The sequence below is a fragment of the Vespa velutina genome, chromosome 6 (genome assembly GCF_912470025.1).
Source record: "Vespa velutina chromosome 6, iVesVel2.1, whole genome shotgun sequence".
Lineage (NCBI taxonomy): Eukaryota > Metazoa > Arthropoda > Insecta > Hymenoptera > Vespidae > Vespa > Vespa velutina.
The window spans coordinates 6,986,888-7,008,134 of NC_062193.1; the positions used below are offsets into that span (position 1 = coordinate 6,986,888).

The 21,247-nt window shown below is 36.4% G+C and overlaps 2 protein-coding genes across 10 annotated transcripts in view; one reads left to right on the forward strand and one right to left on the reverse strand.

The window, feature by feature from the left end:
* LOC124949885 (segmentation protein cap'n'collar) overlaps positions 1–21,247 on the reverse strand; it is a 96,905-nt gene that overhangs the window by 20,495 nt on the left and 55,163 nt on the right. For 7 of the 9 annotated variants that reach the window (XM_047495687.1, XM_047495684.1, XM_047495680.1 and 4 more), the window contains exons 4-7: positions 19,041–19,351; positions 18,181–18,492; positions 5,937–6,171; positions 5,612–5,836 (exon numbers count right to left, since the gene is read on the reverse strand). In XM_047495687.1, the coding sequence (XP_047351643.1) occupies positions 5,612–5,836; positions 5,937–6,171; positions 18,181–18,492; positions 19,041–19,351 (1,083 nt within the window). The remainder of the gene's footprint in view (positions 1–5,611; positions 5,837–5,936; positions 6,172–18,180; positions 18,493–19,040; positions 19,352–21,247) is intronic. The other 2 variants (XM_047495681.1, XM_047495683.1) reach the window with 2 other exon arrangements.
* On the forward strand, positions 1,263–5,538 carry LOC124949887 (ATP-dependent RNA helicase vasa). The gene is made up of 4 exons (XM_047495695.1): positions 1,263–1,511; positions 2,329–2,393; positions 2,489–4,507; positions 4,610–5,538. Exons 2-4 carry the CDS (start codon positions 2,337–2,339, stop codon positions 4,685–4,687), a joined length of 2,154 nt encoding a protein of 717 aa, XP_047351651.1. The 5' UTR covers positions 1,263–1,511; positions 2,329–2,336; the 3' UTR covers positions 4,688–5,538.

Consider the following 21,247-nt stretch of genomic DNA (forward strand, 5'->3'; position numbering starts at 1 on the left):
GGTAAGACAAGTACTTCCTTTATTTATTTTTAACAAAGGCGTATACTCAAAAGTTAATGCAATGTGATATATATATATGTATGTATGTATGTATGTATGTATGTATGTATGTATGTATGTATGTATGTATGTATGTATATCTGCGATCACGTTTACAAACGTTTTTTAGAATTTTTAATATCCCGACAGTTTCCTATAAATGCGCTGCCTTCTTTATCGATTGCATATTCGTGAAAAAAAAAAAAAGAAAAAAGAGGAAGAAAAAAAGGATATATATATAAAAAAAAAAAAAGAAAAAGAAAGAAAAACAAGACAAAACAAAACTCGTAAAATCTTATGCGTTCATAAAAGTACGGAATGACTTAGCATGTTACGCTGTAAAAGCTGTAATATAGAAAAGCACTTATTGACGTTTATTACTTTGAAATACACGCCTCAGTATATGTCGAATCTAGAAAAATTTAAATGACGACATTAACTTATGCAACAGCTAATTTTTTTTTCGTCCTTTTGATTTGCATCGAATATATATATATATATATATATATATATATATATATATATATATATATATACAACATTCATACAACATGAATCATGACGAATCCCGAGTGTGATATCGAAAAAAACAAGTTTAAAGCCATACTAAAATTACACAGGTTACATAGGTTAGATTTTTCACGATGTACGTCTTATAAATTAGATTAAAAGAAAAGAGGAAAAAAAAACAAAGAGAGAGAAAGAAGAGTAAAATATATTAATTAACTTGAGTTTCAAAGCACACACAACAAAATCAATAATGCTTAGTTATATTAGTAAAAAGCACGATTAGATGAGGAGAAAAAAAAAAAAAGAAAAAGCTTAAGCAGTATCAAGATTGAAGAAGTCCATTCTGATATCTATCTAATAGCTATCTTTTTATCTGTATCTTATTACTTATTTATATCCTACATTGTCTAAACGTTTTTATCAAATGATAATCGTATGAGAGTGACGCTATTCGAGTAAAAAGAAGACTTTTAAATCAATTCTACGATAATAATGTGATTGCAAATGTGAACAAAATTATTAGAAAAAAAAATTAGAAAAAAAGAAAGAAAAAAAAAAAGAAAAAAAAAAGAAAAAAAAATGATATACACGATGCATATACATAAATATATGTATGGGTACTCGTGCTGGTAGCTACGCGACTGTGAAAAAACAAAGGCGCAATGCGTAGAACGTACGCGTATTGAGTTCTAGCGTGAAGACGCTGAACGGTGATTGGTCGCGAAACGTTCTCCTTGAAGTTGATAGAGAAGCGCAGCGCGATCTGCGCATTTCATCGCATACTTCGTCAGACGCTGGTTGAGCTCCGTTAAATTAAAGCCTTTAATAATCTGTTTTGCGAGTTGTTCTACGTTGAATAAAAAAAAAAAGTCATTCGGTGCGATTGTTCGAAGAAAGAACGATATAAAACGATATCTCTTTGTTCAATTGGCAACCCATCGAAAATCGAATACATCAATAATGTAAGTATCGACAGTCACAAATCGTTCGATGTCAAATCGGCCATCTTTACCGGTATAGGCGCGAGACTTTATATTTTCTTTGATATAAATAACACGTGTTTAAATTTTAATTTTAATCCTATGTTTCCATCATTGTTCTTTCATTAGATTTAAATTCAATGCCATACGATGATCAAGCATCATTGACACACAAGAGACATTGGGAACAATGCAACTGCTTTGTAGAAAAAAAATTTTATATCTGCAATGTCCTGATGAAAATCAAATATCTTATCTATCTTTTGTTCCTTTATATATAATTTAGAATTACATGACTAAGATAAAAATTATCATTTTAATTTTGCATAAATGAAAAATGGATTTATTTTCTTTGACGTACTGAAACTGTATTAATCACGTCGTTCAGTCGATGAGAATATTTTACTATGTTTGGTTTCAAAACAGTTCAATTTCATCAAGGATATTACATATGTATCTGTATCTATTTAGTCAAGGGCGTTAATATTTTGGTTTGTTTTTTGTTGTTCTTTTTTTTCTTTTTTTATTTTCTTTATAGAAAGCGATCCTTCCGTTTTTCTTTTGACCTATCGAGATCAACAAAAATTGTTAACTACTTTATAGATATATTTGATCTCACTCGTGAATATTTTATATTGTTTATTCTATATTTATGTTTATATCTTAATTATTGTTTACTTTGAAATTTGAGAAAATAATAATATTTCATGAATATATTGTATTATATATGTGTATATCATATGTATATATGTAGGGTAAAAATCTTATATCTTACATATATAATAAATTAATTTTACAGATAACAAAATGACTCAAAATTGGGATAATGAAAATGATTACCCTGAATCTGTAGATGTATCTTCTGTGAGTAGATTTTATCTTTCATTAATACTAAAGCTGTAATAAATCTACATACAACGGATTATATTTTAATTGATATTATTTTTATATTTTAATAGTTTGAAGACGATGGTGGTCGAGGTTATGGAAGAGGGCGTGGTTTCATACTACAAAATAATAATAATAAATATAATGATAATTTTGGATACAATGATAACAAACTTGCAGATTCAGACAACATAAGAAATGTCAGAGGTGGTGGTGTTGGTGTTAGTGGTGGTGGCAGAGGTCGTAATGGTAGAGGTGGTGGTGGTGGTGGTGGCGGTGGTGGTGGTGGTGGATATGGAAAAGGAATTAGAGGAGGATATAGAAATGAAAATCATGGTGGAGGAGATAATAATTATGGATATGATGATGAGAATGATTTTAATAGATCAACAAAAGATGATAATTGTTATGAAAATGATAATAAAGATGAAGGTTGGCATGAAGGTGACGATGAAAAAAATGAAAGAGATTTTAAAGATGGAAAAGGTAGAAAAGAAAGTAGAGGAGGTGGTAGAAATCATAAAAATGTAAACAATGACGGTGGAGATAATGAATTTGATTTTAATAAAGATCATGGAAGAGATAGAGGTGGACGAAGTAATAGAGGAAATAGAGGTAGTCGTGGCAGAGGCCGTGGTGGTAGTGGTGGTGGTGGTGGTGGTGGTGGTGGTAGCAGAGGTGGCAATAAAGAAGGAGATGAAGATAATAAAGAAAAGTCAAAAACAGAAGTCTATATACCACCTGATGTATCTACGGATGAAAAGTCTTTATTTGAAAATGGCGTTCAACAAGGGATTAATTTCAAAAAATATGATCAAATTGAGGTTTGTGTAAGTGGAGATAATGTACCACAATGGATAGAATCTTTTGAGGATGCTGGTCTAAGAAAATATATTTTAAGTAATATTCAAAAATCTAAATATACTAAACCAACGCCTGTGCAGAAATATGCATTACCTATTATAATGAGTGGTCGAGATATGATGGCCTGCGCGCAAACTGGTTCTGGAAAAACTGCAGCCTTTGTTGTACCAATCGTAAATACTCTATTAGAATCACCCAGAGAACATTTTTCGAATTCTATTTGCTCACCACAAGTCATTATAATTTCACCGACTCGAGAATTAACAATACAAATATACGAACAAGTTCTAAAATTCTCAGCTGGCACAATTTTGAAAGCTGTCGTTGCATACGGTGGTACTTCTGTCTCGCATCAAGGAAGCAGAGTTTCTGCTGGCTGTGATATAATCGTAGCCACACCAGGAAGACTATTAGATTTTCTTCAAAGAGGACGCATTACGCTAACATCTATACGATTTCTTGTTTTGGACGAAGCTGATCGTATGTTGGACATGGGATTTTTGCCTGACGTTGAAAAAATTGTCGATCACGAAACAATGGTTCCTACGGGAGAAAGGCAAACCCTTATGTTTTCGGCCACATTTCCAGACGAGATACAACGATTGGCATCACGATTTTTAAAAGATTATCTATTCGTAGCAGTAGGCATAGTGGGCGGTGCATGTTCGGACGTGGAACAAAAATTTTATGAAGTTACAAAATATAAAAAGCGAGAAATGTTGAAGGAACTTATGGAGAAAGAAACTGTAAGTAGTACACAACAGGGTACTTTGGTTTTCGTAGAAATGAAAAGAACAGCCGACTTTATCGCAGCTTTCCTTTCGGAAAACAATTATCCGACAACGAGTATTCATGGGGATAGATTACAAAGAGAAAGGGAAGAGGCTTTAAAAGATTTTCGAAGTGGCAGAATGTCTGTATTGGTTGCAACGGCAGTTGCGGCACGTGGTTTAGACATACGTAATGTTGCTCACGTTATAAATTATGATTTGCCAAAAGGAATTGACGAATACGTTCATAGAATTGGTCGTACTGGTCGTGTTGGTAATCGTGGAAGAGCTACGTCTTTCTTTGATCCGGACATTGACACACCGTTGCTTCCTGATCTGGTAAAAATTTTGAAACAAGCGGATCAACCGATACCAGATTGGTTGTTAAACGGAGGGGACAACAAATCTTTAGCACCTGGAAAATCAAAACAATTTGGCGGAGAAGATATTCGTAACGTAAGTATATCATACAATGTATCATATCATTATTATAATTATAATAACGATAATAAATTGTATTATATTTTTTGATTAATTATGTAATCGTATTAATTACAGTTCGAGGACGAGAGTAGTGGAGTGCCTTACGGTGAAGAAGCATACAATCCTGTATTGGAACCAGAAGAAGAATGGTAAAAGAGAAAACATTACTAAATACTTTCAAGGAAAAATCTGACCAAAAAAGAAGGCGTTTTGTGTAAAATAGATATCTCCAAATCTTAGTGTTACAAAAGCGCGCAAATCCCTTCCCATACTGACCCTCCTCTATTATTTAAGAGAGCTTTACAAGATTATGACTTTTATTTTCAAATAATCGTACGATTATTTTTGTCTTATTTTTATATATATATATATATATATATATGTATATGTATATATATATGTATAATATATATACATATATATATATATATGTATACATGTATTAGAAAACATTATTTTTTCACGGTGATCTATTGACTGTCTCTTAAGTTCCTTTAACTATAGACTTATAATTATATTCTTCAATAATGAAGAGATTTAAAAAAATAAGTAAACTGCATCGTGATAATTTTGTTTTCCTACTTTCTTACTTATGAAATAATAATCGAAAATATGCGAGAGATGCATTCCAAAAATATCTCGCAACGGGTATTATTATTACCATTGACCGTACAAACGTTAGACTTAAGAATCAATTGTTACGTAGAAAAGAAATTTAATATAAGAAAGATAAGTGGTATTACGTTGTCTTATAAGGTTTTTATACATTTTTTTTTGTTTTATAATAAAATTAAAAAAAAAAAAAAAGAGAAGAAGGAAGAATATTATCGTTGAAAAAGAAATTTCCTTTGATTCTGTACTTCCGTATCAAGATATACATATTGTATCTAAATATATATATATATATATATATTTATATTTATATATATATATATAAATATATATGTATACAAGAGGCATGTGCATAAGTGTTAAGATAAGTGATAACGATAATGATATAATAATAATAACGATAATATTAATATAATAATAATAAATTTTGTTGACGAGAAAAACAAAGGCCATAATTTCTCTTACCGTCATTCATAGCCATATCCATTAGATGTAAATCCTCATCATTGAGAAGAGAAGAAAGAAAACCTTCAGTGGTTTGATTTATCGAGTCTGACGTTGGTGCATGATAATACATCATATCGCTAGGCTCAGATTTGTAAGCAGCACCACTTTCTGCGCCCATTGGTTCGCTACTGTTAGTTAAATTCATCGAAGTAGCAACGGCTGATCCAAGATTCGACGAGCCACCTAGAACAGTGAGCAGTTTAGTTCAAGATATAGGACTATTCGAAATAATATAATTTTATTTAAATTAAAATGATTCCACCGTTCCTTTCTTAATACTCACCTACATTATGATAAGGACCCGTCGAGTTAAGATCCCCAACTGGTGGTGCCAAAGTGGCATTGTGAAGTAGAACATTACGTTGTGCTTCGTAATGGCTATGACTTATACCGTGTCCTGGGTATCCAGGATGCGATGGATGCGCGAAATGATCCGGAGCACCGGGAAGAGATAATAACGATGCCAAATCCTGCCACCGTTGCTCCATGCTCATTGCACGCACGAACGGCATGCGGCCCTGTGAAAAGAAATTCTTTCTCATTAAAGAAATTTACAAATATACCAATTATCCGACATTCATTTATTTAGTTATTTATTTATTTATTTATTTATTTATTCATAATAACGATACCCTTTATTCGTTCGTTTTATGTATGTACACCGTAGCTTCTCATATATGAAACTAAAAATTCTTTTCTTTAAAAAGTCATTCCAAGAGCCGAAGTTAATCGGTCATATTTATCAGTTAGTAATTAACGTTTACTTTTCGTTAAATAGTATGAAATAAAAAAAGTAGAATATTTACGTTGATAGTACAAAACGGCGATAGGCGCGAACTTCGGGGCCGCATAATTGACACTACGATGCCGTAAAGTTTAAATATAATATAAGTTGAAAGAAATGGATTTCTATATATCTATATTTATTATATTTATACTCCATTTATTCATAATGCCAATTCATTGTTAACGTAAACGGTAAAATTGTGACGAATTTTCACAGAGGATCGATCGATTTTTGCAAAATTCCAAGACGCGAAAAGCGTGTCACGTTCGGCATGGTATTATTGTCGAACGATGATACATTCAGCGATTATATGCCTGGTAAGGAATCTAAGGCCATCGTACCTGTCAAATGTCAAGCAGATAAGACGCATGGATTTCTACGAAGGTAGAAACCCCGCTGATCGTGTAGGCGTTGGTCGCACGATGGAAGGGAACGTTAGGGTAAAGGATATTAATAGTGATAGGCACCAGTTGTATATGTACATACACGTCGTATATATGTGTGTATACGTGTGCGTGCGTACGTGCGTGCGTGCGTAACGTATGTGTGTGTGTGTGTGTGTGTGTGTGTTCCAAGTGTATCCCCTCTCTCTTTTTTTCTTAGGAACGTATGTCAATCACGATTTTACGTCGCCTGGCACGAAGAAATATGATCTCGATTTTTGTCACGGGAACAGGGATAGAGGTGTGCTAGGAGGAGATTGGGGCGGTGGATGGGGGGGGGCGGGCGGGGGGAAGAGAGAGGGCCGTGAGATGGTATAAAAGTTTTATGAATTATGGTAGACTCGGTATTCTTTCTACGAGATGAGAAAAAAAAACAAAAAAAAAAAAAAGGAAAAAAAAAAAGAGAAAATAGAAAAGAAAAAGAAAATGAAAAAGAAAAAAGGGACAGAAATACGATCTAGATAATTGTAGAACAAAATGGGACAGTAAAGAAGATTTAATCGAATAGATCGGCGGCCGACAAAGTAAAAGAAATCTTTAAGCAAGAAGACTCTCGATAGGTTCAAGAAGCGATCGTACGTAAAGCCATAGTATTCGCAGTTTTTAAAGGGGGGAAACGGTCAGTGCCGGACCATGTTCTCGGTCGAACGTGGCCGACGGTACTTAATGCACCCAGGTATTGTCGCTAATGCGCGAAGAAGCGCAAGAAGAAGAAGAAGATGAATAGGGAAGCTATGCGCTTGGTTCTCCTCTCTCGGTGCGCACCGGTCGTTGGATCGCTGTTGTACGGGTGCATCAATCAGTCGTTGGTGCAATCTGTCGAGCGCGACGCCTTTAAGGCGATTCTCGCTTGTCAGCGCATCTGCCGCAGCGTCTCGTCTGTAGGCCGCGAAATGTAGGACGGGAGACGTTTGTTCCATGCCGACTATTCGATTTGTCCTACAGCGTTTCTAATGGCTTTACCTTCGCGGCCTGATTATATCGAAATGGATAGAAAAAGAAGATAGACGGAAAGTTTCGGCAAATACGACGAAATAAATTTCTTTTTCTTTCTTTTTTATTTTCTTTTTTTGTTCGTTTTCTCTCTCTCTCTCTCTCTCTCTCTCTCTCTCTCTCTCTCTTTTTGCACTGTTAAGTTAATTTTTGTTTACAAGAAAATCTTTTTTTATCACGTATATTTAATATTACATAATATTATATATATTATAAGTATATTAAATTAATGATATTAAATATTGTATAATATCGTATATTGTTTATAGTACAATAACTAATATAGTTATATACTATTATATATATATAATAGTAATATAGTATATATATATAATGTATATATATATATATATATACATTATAATAACATATCTCATGCGAATTAACAAGAGAATTTACGATCAATGAAAAAACTCATAACTTTTTTTTTCTTTTTTTTTTTTTTTTTTTTCAACCAATTAGAAATGAAACCGATTACGTTTAATTTATACTTGTCAATCTTCGACAGTTCATAACGTTAGAATTACATAGTTCTTCTGAGTAATCGACGAACTCTGTAAATCTCTCAACGTTTCTAATAATTTAATAACTCGAACGGATTCGACGTATACGGAACGCGCAACAGTCTTTGGACATAGAAAGAAAGATTGGTACGTATTGGTAAAGAGATAGATAGACAGACAGATAGACAGAGAAAAAGAGAAAGAGAGAAAGAGAGAGAGAGAGAGAAAGAAAGAGAGAGAGAGAGAGAGACGAGAGTAGAGGTAAGAGGGACGAAGATCGAATGCATACCTCGGCTACTGGTACTTATGATTTATGTTTGCGGCGTAATATATACGGCCGTGTAGTCGTGTGTACTTACATGCGCGATATCGCTAGGTAGACGTACGCGATCTCGTCAGCGAGAAAATCTGCAAAGCCGCGAGGAAAGATATCTCCTTGCTAACAGATGTTTGAAACGCGCACACTGTCGAGGACCCATCGGGCTTACTTCCTCAAGTTTTCTCTCTCTCTCTCTCTCTCTCTCTCTCTTTCTCTTTCTCTTTCTCTCCTTCATTTCTTAAATAATATCTTAATCACTGGTTATTCTTAGAAAAATCTCTTTTAGAAAGATCTTTGAGATTCTTTCGAAAATTCTATTTTTCCTCTATTTCATTCTATTATATCATTTTTCTCCTTCTGTTTATCATACTTTCGTAAGCGTCGGTTACAATCGAAGGGGATCTCCTATCGGAGTCTCTTTGAGGATGATCAATCGATCGCCTGACACCTGCCATCGTCCTTTAACCTGGCATCTACAACGACGACGACGACGACGACGACTACGAAGACTATGACGATGAGGACGACGACGATGGTGCTTTTCGATCGAGTCCACCTTTCACCTCGGAACTCAGTATGTCCACTGTGTTTTCGTACGTGACTGCCGGTCAAAGCTTGTTTCCGTCCAGAAAGTTGTGAATGAAAATATTGATGAACCCGCGTGCGAGACTTTGCGTTCCCTTAACGTTCCATAGTATTGAGCAAAAATATTTTCGTGCGTACCTTCTTCTTCTTCTTCTTCTTCTTCTTCTTCTTTTTCTTCTTCTTCTTCTTCTTCTTCTTCTTCCCGTCACGGTATATACGCGATAGTACGCGTTTCTAACTTCTTTTATTCTTTTTTTTTTCTTTTCTTTTCTTCTTTTTATATATTCGTAAAACGTAACCACGTCTTACCGCCATCACATTTTCTATATAGTTTAGATGGGAACGCGGAGACACGGCGTTTCTTTCTTTTAATTCGCTCGCGACCTCAATGATAGCGCGCTTGCTCGTCGTGCACGCCGACGGAAATTCGTTTCGCACATCCTAGACGTCCCCGCGTAAGGTAGGCGCATTATGCATTTCACAGTGCATAAGTCCTGCAGCTGCCTCGGAATCCCGTCGCGTTTCTCGACTCTTCGTGAAAATTGCTCGACAGAATTCATAGCCGTGCGATTCGAAAAAAAAAAAAAAAAAAAAAAAAAAAAGAAAAGAAAAAAAACCATAAAGAAAAAAGAAAGAAAAAAAAGACAATGAAAACGAAAAAAAAAAAAAAAGAAAAAAGAAAGAAAAAAGGTTAAGTCCGTTCTGTGCCGTTTCGTGATAAATAAAAGACAAAATTTTCTTCGTACCTTCGTTAACGTTGGATATTATTACCAAAGATAATTTTTTGATAGGAGGGAAAAAAATGGGTGTTGGGGGTGTTGGAAGGAATCGTGCGCCATATTAAAGATATTTTAATTTTCAAGGTAAAATCGGTTATCCTCGATCGAAACAATTGATAATATTTAAGTGCTGAACAAAGAAAAAAAAAAAGCTAAATATCGTTATCGACAAAACGTTAAGCAATTAAGTGTCGCGCGACTTAACGATACACCGACCGTCGGAAAGCCATGCGTATTACTCATGGGTCCGCCGGTATACTCTCATGGCTAATGGGCCACGATATTAATTATGATTCATTTAGATAGTCATCGGATTAATGTACGCTCGCATGGGTTACTACGGCAAAGAGCTCGCGCCAAGACGACCACCGAGTATTGCCGCTACAAGTGCATCCTAATGTGCGACCTCTTCTTCTCTTTCTCTCCCCCTCCCCTCCCTCCCTCCCTCCCTCTCTCTCTCTCTTTCTCTTTCTGTCTGTTATTTCCATATTACGTATCTCATTTCTCTTATTAATTTTGTCTCCCAAGATTCTTGAACTCCTTTGCTCTCTCACGATCTCTTCGTCTTTCTATTTCTTTACCCTTATCCATTTCTCTTCTTCTTCTTCTTTTTCTCTCTCTTCGTTTCAACAATCTTTCTTTCTATCTTTCTCTCCCTCCCTCCCTCTCCCTTTCTCTCTCTCTCTCTCTCTCTCTCTCTCTCTCTCTCTCTTTCTGTGCTTTTCTTATTTCATTCACCCCATTTTCCCTCCACACGAGAATCCTTAACTCGATGTTGTCCGTAAATATTGTGGGAAGTTCAAGGATATTTCGAGGGCTTCACTTCGTAGCTCAAGGTTCTAAGCAAATATCAAAGTACTATGGCAAATAAAACGCGCTACCGTCCGTGGTCTAGCAAATCTTTGCATTGTGCGTATGCGAGAATATGCGGAGGATAGATAGATCCGTATAGAGTGGCCAAAGGTCGTACAAGTGCTTTTCGATTTCTCCGTTCGAATGACGGAGTTTCTAACTAAGTATTCCTTACTCTTCTTGTTAAACGTTGCTATAAACGTTTCGATCGTTTGGTAATGGAAGAAACTAACCTTCGAATTTTTTTCTTTTCTGTTTTTCTTTTTTTCTTGTTTCTCTTTTCCTTAAACCCCACCCACCACTCACTGTTGATCCTTTTTGAAAAAGTCTTTTTAATGTAATCGTTCGACTTCGATTCTTTCTATGATTATTCAAACAGAATTTCGTAGAGATACAATTTACAATTAATTTTTAAATTCGAATGGATCGTTTAAATCATATTACTTCTATAATATGTCTTGTTCGGTAGCCATGGATTGACCTTGTAATTGAAGTTTGCGAACCGATGACGAAGCGGAAACATTAATATTTTCTTCGGTGCTTAACCCTTTAGAATGATACCGGAGAAGATCGGTTGAAAACCGGAGTTATTCATCGATTTCGTTTGAAAGCACGAACGTACGTCTTCCTCGTTTCGTTCGTTCATCGTGGTGTTGTGCAATAACAGGACGATTAAAAAAAAAGAAAAAAAAAAGAAAAAAAAAAAAAGAAAAAAAAAAAAAGAAAAAAAAAAATTGTCGAAATATCAACTCGTTGGGCGTACGAATAAATTGGACGCAATTTTATTTTAAACTCCGAAGAAGCCTCGAAGTAACATTTAGAGGAGGCTTAATCTATCGTCGAGGTAGATAGATAATAATAATCGCGTAAAAAATGTCGAATTACGCCTCTAATAATTTCGATGATGAACCAAAGTTTCGTAGAAGGTCACGAGGAGTAAACGAATCTACGCCATCGTAAATCCAATTTGATTTCTATTACACTAAGTCGAAAATTGTGTCGACGAGAACAAAGTCTCGTTTATGTCGTGAGAACAATTTCATGCTCGAGAATATGCTCCCGTGATATCCGTCCTAAGTGCAGACCCAAATGAAAGATTGCACGCGTGTTACACGTATGAGCCATAATTTCCGTCGCTTTCATCTTCGGCTTGACATCAGGGCGCAAGGCCGTTTATTTCGCAAGTACGTTGGTAGTATCTCCTTCTACACGAAGTCTTCATCTTGACGTCGTCATCGTCGTCTTCGTCATAGTCGTCTTTGTTGTTATCGTCGTCGTCGTCGTCGTCGTCGTCGTCGTCGTTTTAACGAGTTATACATCATCAATCTCGAAATTGGAATCGACTTTCCTCACTTCTTTATCAATTACACAATGATTATTATATAATTGTTATATATCGCGGGGGAGATTCGATTAGATGTATCGGATAATTTCTAACATCTGACCGACGAGAAAATCTCGCTAATTAACTGGCTGTTCTACGAAAGCCGTCTCTTGGTTTTAATATCATCGAGAATATATATGTACGTACGTAAGATATTACATGTATCTAGGTAATGTATGTCGACTGTATTATTATATAGAAAGAGATCTCTGATCTAGAAAATATCTAGAAATCAAGACGTAATTATATTACCCTCGTTTCACGCGGCGACATTAAATTTCTAGTAAACTTAAAACCATGAGAAATTAAAGGATGACAAATTGGATAATGATACTTAAGAACTAAACCAGACCCTTAAATTCTTTCAAAAGATAATCCTAAACCGATTTCAAAAAGGTTTGCGTCCACTTATTTACGACTCGAATCCCTAGGAGGTCTTTTTCTTCGTCAAAACAAATTGACCCGTAGTTCGACAGGCTATTAAGATTTTTACCAGGACAAACCTAAATATTCGTTTAACTTAAAATCTAAGAAAATATTATCCATTGAACTATTTTGCTAGTATTCTACGAAAAATCAATCTGATAATCTTTCGAGGTCGATAGAAAGCTACAGCTTTTAGCGATCTACTTTATGTGAGATTACTTAAAAAGGAGACAAAGAAAGAAAGAAAAAGAGAGAGCGAGAGAAAGAAAGAGATAAAGACAGAAGTTGTCATGTTAGGAAAAGAGGAAAAAAATGATCTGACGATACGTAAGAGCATATGCTCAGAGAATATAATAGGCCGTATTACGTACGCGTCGTCTTCGTATCTCGTCGTATATACGGGTAACACGTAGCAATTACAGGTGACTGAGGTCAGTGTTAATACGACAGTCGCGTGAGAGAAGAGTTCCAAAAATGATATGGTTCGCGACTGGCGACATCGTGTTCTCTTGCGTAACTTTAGTAGTCATAGTCTATCTTTCTTTTTCTCTCTCCATCTCTACTTATATCTCGTTGTACAATACGCACGACATATCCTCCGTCCTAGGCAAAAGGTCTTCTACGGCTAGCGTAGTAGGAATATATTAATTTAGCCTGCTCATTACGTGTTGAGAGTCCTGCGCGGAGTACGCGGGTAGCAGCAAAGTATTAAAGTGCCCCACGGCCGTCGTAATGACGGCTCTTGGCTAGTGTGCTCTCGCACACTCGGAATAAGAAGAAGAAAAAAGGAGAGAGAGAGAGAAAGAGAGAGAGAGAGAGAGAGAGAGAGAGAGAGAGAAAGAGAGAAAGAGAGAGAGGGACAAGGTCGCGAGAACGTGTTCTATGCCGTATATGATCGTATTATGAAAGCGAATTTCAGTAGGGTGTCCATGCATTTGTGACGTTCATTCAAATCTTTTTGTTTTATTCTGTTATTTCTTTTTATAATTCTTTTGTTAACAATTTTAACATTGTAATTATCGTTGAAAATATCATAAATATTTATTTGTCATAGTTAAATCATGAAATCTTATGGAATATAAAAATTCGTACATTTTGTTATTTAATTCCTAAATGATAATGAAAGAAAAACAAAAAGAAAAAGAAATGTAACGACCATTTGTCGATTCATGGAAATGTGTTTGAAATGTGACCTGATAAGGTCTATCTACCTGGAAAAGACTTTCGTCCAATATCAGACTCCAACATTCCGAATTCGTTGCGCATTGCTGCTCGACGAAGTTCTGAGATTTAACGACGATCTGCTGCACTTCGTTCATGTGTGTCTTCGACGCAATCCAGAAAAAAAAAAAAAAGTTTCTCTTTCGGGATATAAAACGAAGAGAATAGGATTAAACCGTATCTGTCGGTCCGGAAACGTTTCTAAGGCGGAAAATATTTATCGCCGAATGTAAGAAGAAAAACTCAGGGACGACGATCCTCTTCTTCAATGTGTTTCCAAATACGAGGAAGTACTCGACAGTACGCGCCGATTTAGAGAGGCGATCATTGCGCAATGTAGACCTTACACTTTGGCACTTACATCTCGAGTTGATCGTTCGCAGTCGATCTTCGTCGACGACGTTCGTTCACGTAATCCCAAGGTCCTTCGAGGGCTTCGCCAATAAACTCACGTGAATTTTCGTAATAAGAATTGAAATAAAATGAATAAAACGATATGATATAGTTCACTTCTTTCACTTTTATCGTTGAGATAATCAAATTTTGTCATAGATTAAAGGACAATGAAAAAATATGAATCCTTTAAGATATCTCATGAATAATGATTTTTTCCACGAGACATCCTCCGACGTATACTTCGAAGCGCGTGTCGTCCGTGAGTGTTAGGAGACAAGCCGGGTACGCGAGATCGCGATCGTAGCTCGACGTAAAGGATCGTGGTAGGGGTAGAGCACCTCTCCAATCGGCGCCCGTTTTCAACTGTGTTTTCTCCACGTGCATGCGAATCTCGCGCACACGTACGCCGTTGCGTCACCACGCAACGCGCCTAAGAAGACGCCGAGAGCTATCTCGGTAGGTCATTGTCACGATCATCGTTTTCTTCATTCTTTTTTTCTTCTTCCTCTCTGCTTTTTCTCTTGCTTTTTATTATTATTCCTATGATCCTTATTAAACTCGACGCAAATGAAAATCCTTGGATATGAGGAAAGAAGAAAAAATAAAGAAGAACAAGAGAAGAAAAAAAACAACAACAACAACAACAAATTACTCGACCAACTTCCGTTACATCATTATTATATTCTTTATAATTTATTAATCTTTCGTATTTATCGATTGGAACAAAAGATAAATTAATTCTCGTCGTAAATAAATTATTCGTCATATTTCTCTAAGACAATCAATCGAGAATGTACGAGCTCTCTCGCATATACTCACTATCTCAATCACTTTTCTATTATTATTCTTGCAAAAGTGTGTATTAGACCCTAACGAAAATTTTCTTCCGATCTCATATAAGTCAACGTATTGGCTTTGCATATAATCACGATAAAATTTGATTTGTATCGTATAAAACTCGTTGAATGGAACGAATGATGCTCGAGAATCGAGTACTCCTGTGTTCACGTGAATCGATGGAACCGAGGAATCGTTTACGATCGCGAGAAATAATGAATGTATGACCTCGAGATACGATTTCTCAATAAAGTTCACGCTCGAAGTCATTCAGAAAAATTTCTTTTCAAGCATCTCGATCGATTCCTGTCATTTGTTGAAACATTTGTTAAAATTTAAATCGAATTCCATTGAGTACCTTTCTTTCATTTTTATTTTTTTTTATTCTGTTTCTTTTTCTTTTTCTCTTTTTTTTTTTTTTTTTTTTTTTTTTTTTTTTCTTTTTTTCTCGTGCGCACGCACACACGCACGCACGTACGTACGTATATACGTACGCACACATACAAAGACCATAACGTAGGAATTCGCTCTACGCTAGTTGTGAAAGCGTGTACCCACACGATTGTTTCAATGTATGTGTCGGATACTACACTGTCTGTCGAGTCAGGCGAATGGAATCTGATAGTGGGATAAATTATTTTTTAAAACCGTTAGTATTTCTTAAAAATCGTCAGATCAGAATTTCATTGATTATCTTAATTACGAAAGATCACGACGAGGGGAGGGGGCCGGGAGGGGGAGAGAAAAAAAAAAGAAAAACAAAAGAAGAAGAAAAAAAGAAAAAAGAAAGGAGAGAAAAAGAAGGCAAATTAGTATTAATCTCCGCCAAATGGTTCGTTTACCGTTCGATCGAACGAGTTTAATCTTTGCCGATTAGAAAATGAAAAATTCATTGAGAGTAAGGGCACGCCGCTACTAGCAATGATACGGTCAAACACGATGAGCCGCGAAATCGCGTGTTTCGCGAGGTACGCATTAAAGATGCTGAATCAAGTAGCGAGGAAGAGGAGAAGAACGAAGGAGAAGAAGAAGAAGAAGGAGGAGGAGGAGGAGGAGGAGGAGGAGGAGGAAGGAGGAGTCTTTCCGTGACGAGTCATCGAATCGCACGATATCACGGTTCGAACGTTAGACGCACCGAATAAGTAGTAATCATGATTGTCGAGAAGGTCATAAAAATATGTTGCGTAATCGACAGCGACAATAACCCGAAGAAATGAAAGAGGAAGGAAAGGAGATAGAAAAAGATAGAGAGAGAGAGAGAGAGAGAGAGAGAGAGAGAGAGATTCAGAGAGAGGGAGAAAGAGAGAGCTGGACTCGGCAACTGCAACCGGTAATGACGTCTTAGGATCGTTGTCCTGCTAAAGACCATTAACGTATAGTACCTATATACGTCGATGTTAGAGACGGACCGGATCGGTAGACTCGATACGAAGCAAGTCGAGGTTCGATAAAAGCCATAAAAATATTTGCCAATTCGAAAGGGACGTCTCGTAAGGTGCTCGAACTCACGATTTTCCGTTTTCCTATAGGTACATAGTACCATAGGTATATACAGGTATACGGAACGCGTACTAGTCGTGTGTTAATGGACTGCCCTCTCTTAAAATCTACGCGAAAGCACTTCGTGCTTGTAATAAGATGGAGACGGGTGCGATAAAGGAGGCGGTACCGGCGATCAGAGAAATCCTATTAGCATTTGGTGTATATACGTTAATCTCCCTCCCTCCATTCCTCTCCAGAAAAAAAAAGAAAAAAAAAAAAAGAAAGAGAAAATGAACGATCAAATTCATTTTCTTATTATAACTAATTATTAATTATTGATCTTTTCTTTCGAAAGAAAGGACTACGTACTTAACGTTTTATTTTATTATTAGATATAATTAAATTTTATTTTAATATACGAACGAGAGAAAAGAGAGGGTCCTAGATTTGACGTAGGTGGAGATACACATTTGCTTTTTTTTTTCTTTTTCTTTTTTGGCTTCCTTTTTTTATTTTTTTTGTTTTGATTTGTCTTAAGTCGAGCAAGTTGTACACCATAGCGTACATTGGGCTCGTACTTGTTACATTAAGATGCGGTTACGACGTATAATTGTCGGGGTACGCGTAGTTTGGCTTAGAGATCCCAAGAGAAATTGCATCGGTGCTTTCGCGGTCGACGCTGTAAATAAAGAGTGTCCCGTTTATGGACCGTAAACGCCGCTCTAACTATGCGTGCTTCTATCCGCGTGCTTTTACTCGCCGCGCTTATTCTTATCTCTCCCTCGTCGTCTATTTCCTACTTCGTATATCACTGGTCCCGCCTTGCCGCGATATCGTCGTACCATCCTGAACCTCTCATTAAAGGATTAAAGAAAAGAAAAAGGAAAAAAGAAAAGAAAAGGAAAAAGAAAAAGAAAAAGAAAAAGAAAAAGAAAAAGAAATAAACGAAACGAAAGATAAAATAAGAATGACAAAACGTCTTAAAGGCTTTTCCAAGGGAACGTCCCTTTCATTCTCCTTTTAACGTCCTCCTTCGTTCTCATTTTCTTTCTTCCCTTTTATCAAACCCTTTAACGTTTTCACATTTAAACGTTATAAATTCCTTCACACCGTTTAATTACACCGAGAATATGATTATAATCGTCGCCATAAACAGGCCATTAGATTGAAGATGATTCCTCGCTCTTGACGATATTTAATCTTGTAATGACCCTACCAGGAAGTGCAATTAATTAAGATATTATTGCTGAGAAGCACGCGATGTTTACTGTTATTTATTTTTTTCTTTCTCTTTTTCATCTCGCTAGGATTTTTTTTTGTTCTTTTTTCTTTTTTTTTTTTTTTTTTTTCATTTTTTCTTTTTCCTTTCTCTTCCTTTCTTTCCTTAGAGATATCTTCTTTTTTTTTTTTTTTTTGTTTCGAAACGCAAACGAAAATATTAAATTCCCTGATAGTTCGTACTTATAATCAATGTCAATTGAAATCTAATTGCAAATACGTAATAGAAGGGTCATATATACCTGGAACGAGCGGTGGTGAGGATGATGGGGATGATGAAATTGCGGTGTGTGAATCATGTCGCCGGTCTCGGGATCCTCGCACCTGGATGACTTCGCGACCTCGACGTTACTCGAGCCGTTGACAGCAACGTCACCCTTCGCGCTCGTAAATTCCTTCGCTCCGTCTTCTTCTTCTTCTTCTTTTCCTTCCTCCTCCTCCTCCTCCTCCTCCTCCTCCTCGTCCTCGTCCTCCTCCTCTTCGTCCTTCTCTTCTTCTTTCTCCTTCTTTATCTCCTTTCCCTCCTTTTTCTTCTTTAATTCTGATTTCGTTTCCTAACGAACAATCCTTCGTGTCTTATAAATATAATCGGAACAACGGTTGCTCTTCGTTGTCATTGTCGTCGAGCGAACAATTATTAAACGCGGGAAATGACAATGAATAAATTAACAATAAGCTTCTTGTAAAAAATCTTTTGTAAATCGGAGTAAAGTGCCACGGATGAAATCACGAGATCCCACGTTTCTTCTATGTTAAATGAAAAATAAAAAGAAATGGGGGCTGGGAGGGAGGGAGGGAGGGGGGGGGTGGGGTACGATAAAGAAGATCGTAAAAAGCGTTAAGAACGCGCTTCTTCCATGATCGAGAATAGAGAATTGTTTCTCCCTCTCTCTCTCTCTCTCTCTCTCTCTTTTTTTCTTTTTTTATCTAACAATCGTTTTATCGTTTTAATCACGAACGTGTCACGTTCGATCGATATAGAATGTATATAATCGTGAAAGAAAAAAAAAAAAAGGAAAAAAAAAGAAAAGAAAAGAAAAAAAAAGGAAGGGAAAAAAAACAGATGCTAAACGTTATAACGTTAAAATATATTCATGAATACCTCGTCCTCTGGCTGAGCCTCATCGAGGCCAACGAGTTGAAGCGCCTCCTCGAGATTGAATCCGTCGGGTAGGCCGAGATCGTTGTCACCAAGAAGATCCTCTACGACGGCACTTCCTAAAAGACTATCACTGAGTAATTCCGACGTGAAATCATCTTCAAGTCCCAAGGTTTCGCTAAGACCTAAAGAATCGTCGGATAAGCCGGCCAATGGATGATGGTTCAAGTTAAAGGATTCTTCTCTTAGTAGATGATCGTCGTCCTCCCCGTCGCTATTTCCTTTCTGACTGCAGGAACTGAGAATATATTCACCTGTAAAACGCGTCAAGTTTAAAATGTTAAATCTTTAATAACGTAAAATTAAATTAAATTTTTATTATTTATAAATTTTTCTTTCCGTTTCACATGTTTCATTAAATTAAATGAAATTATATTATTTGGATATTGTATAATCGTAATACGAGTAATAAACATCGAACGGGACAAACCTTATAACGTTTAGAGTTCTGTAATCGAGGGCTCATCGTTTTATCATTTTGTAGTATGCAAGCGATAGTATATGTCACGTACATTAACGTCTTTCATTGAACAAAATTTTCCTTAAAAGAAAAAAACAAAAAAAAAAGAGAGAGAGAGAAAGAGAGAGAGAAAAAAAGGACGGGGAGGGGAAAAAAAAGAGAAAGAACTTTATCGCGGAAAACTCGCGGAAATGTTTGAAAAAGAAAAACGAAGAGAAAAAGAAGGAAAAAGAAAAAGAACAAAAAAAAGAGAGAGAGAGAGAGAAAGAGAAGGAAAGGAAGGAGAAGAGAATGGGTCGACGATGAATCGACGAAATGAAAAAAAGTGGACTCAACTCGAACGAAACGTTCCGTTTCGAAGCAAGGCACTCGAAAACTGACTGCGAGCGACGGACAGGTAAAATTTTTGGGGGAGGGTTAGGTGGAGGCCGTGGAAAAAACGTAACTAATTGAGGGACAAAGGGGGTGTTGTTGAAGATCCACCTGCTGCCTCGAACAACCCCCGAAATGTTCCCGCCCCACGGCCAATCGCGCGTCCCCATCTCGCGTTCCCACTTCGTCTCCCTTCTCACGCACGCTCCGAATGATGACCTGGAATGTCCGTTCGAATACGAATTTATCTTTCGTTTCCGCGTTCTTTCCTCGCGATCGTACGGCGATAATGTATAATAAAATATTATTACAAATCAAAACGTATAAATTATCAAATCGAATGGCGTCGAAAAATCTCTCGGACATTTCCCCCCCCCCATTTATTTTTTCTTTTTTTTTTCTTTTTTTACCTTCTCTTAATAAAATAAAATATAACATTGAACGTTTGAAAGTTTATTTTTTCTAAGAACAGAAACGTTTTCTGACGAGCCTTGAAATTCTTGCGTCCCATTTTTTTTTTCTTTTCTTTTCTTTCTTTCTTTCTTTCTTTTTCTTTTTCTTTTTCTTCTTCTTTTTTTTTTTTTTTTTTTTTTTTTTTCCATCGACCGTCGGTCGATGTTATTAGAGATAATAATCTCATAAAATAATAATTCTTCGGGAGCTGCCTGACCGAGCTGTCGGACAGGTCGGCCTCGTCTCACTGAGAAAGAAGGGATCGAAGAAGAAGAAGAAGAAGAAGAAGAGAAAGAGGAGGAGGAGAAGGAGGAGGAGGAGGAGGAGGAAGAAGAAGAGGAAGAAGAAGAAGAAGAAGGGAAGGATTTTCGTGAGTGCGGTGTGACTCGAGAAGGAAGATCGCACCTTTTGAATGCCTATTACATTAACGAGTGGTGCCAGGCTATTGTCTGCTCCAAATGCAAGGTCGACCGCACGATAATGGCCGCTTGTAATTTGAGGGAACCAGGTTGTACCATCACCTTTTCTTCGACGGAAAGCCTCTCGAAGCTTTCGGAGAAGTTCTTTTGAAAAAGCACTGACTCTGAACCGATCTTCGAAACGTCAGCGACGTTTGACATGAATGGGAAGGATTCACGAGAGAGTGCGAGTGACGAGAGGTAAAATAAAAAAAAAAAAAAAAAAAAAAAAAAAAAAAAAAAAAAAAAAACAAAAAGAAAAGAAAAGAAAGAGACAACGATTAACGATTAATTAAAGTAATAATAATTTTGTTTCTCAAAGGATTAACGAGATAATTTCGAACGTATAAGATCGAAAGAATTCATCGGTTTTGCATATAAATCTTTCGTTAGATCGACGATGAATA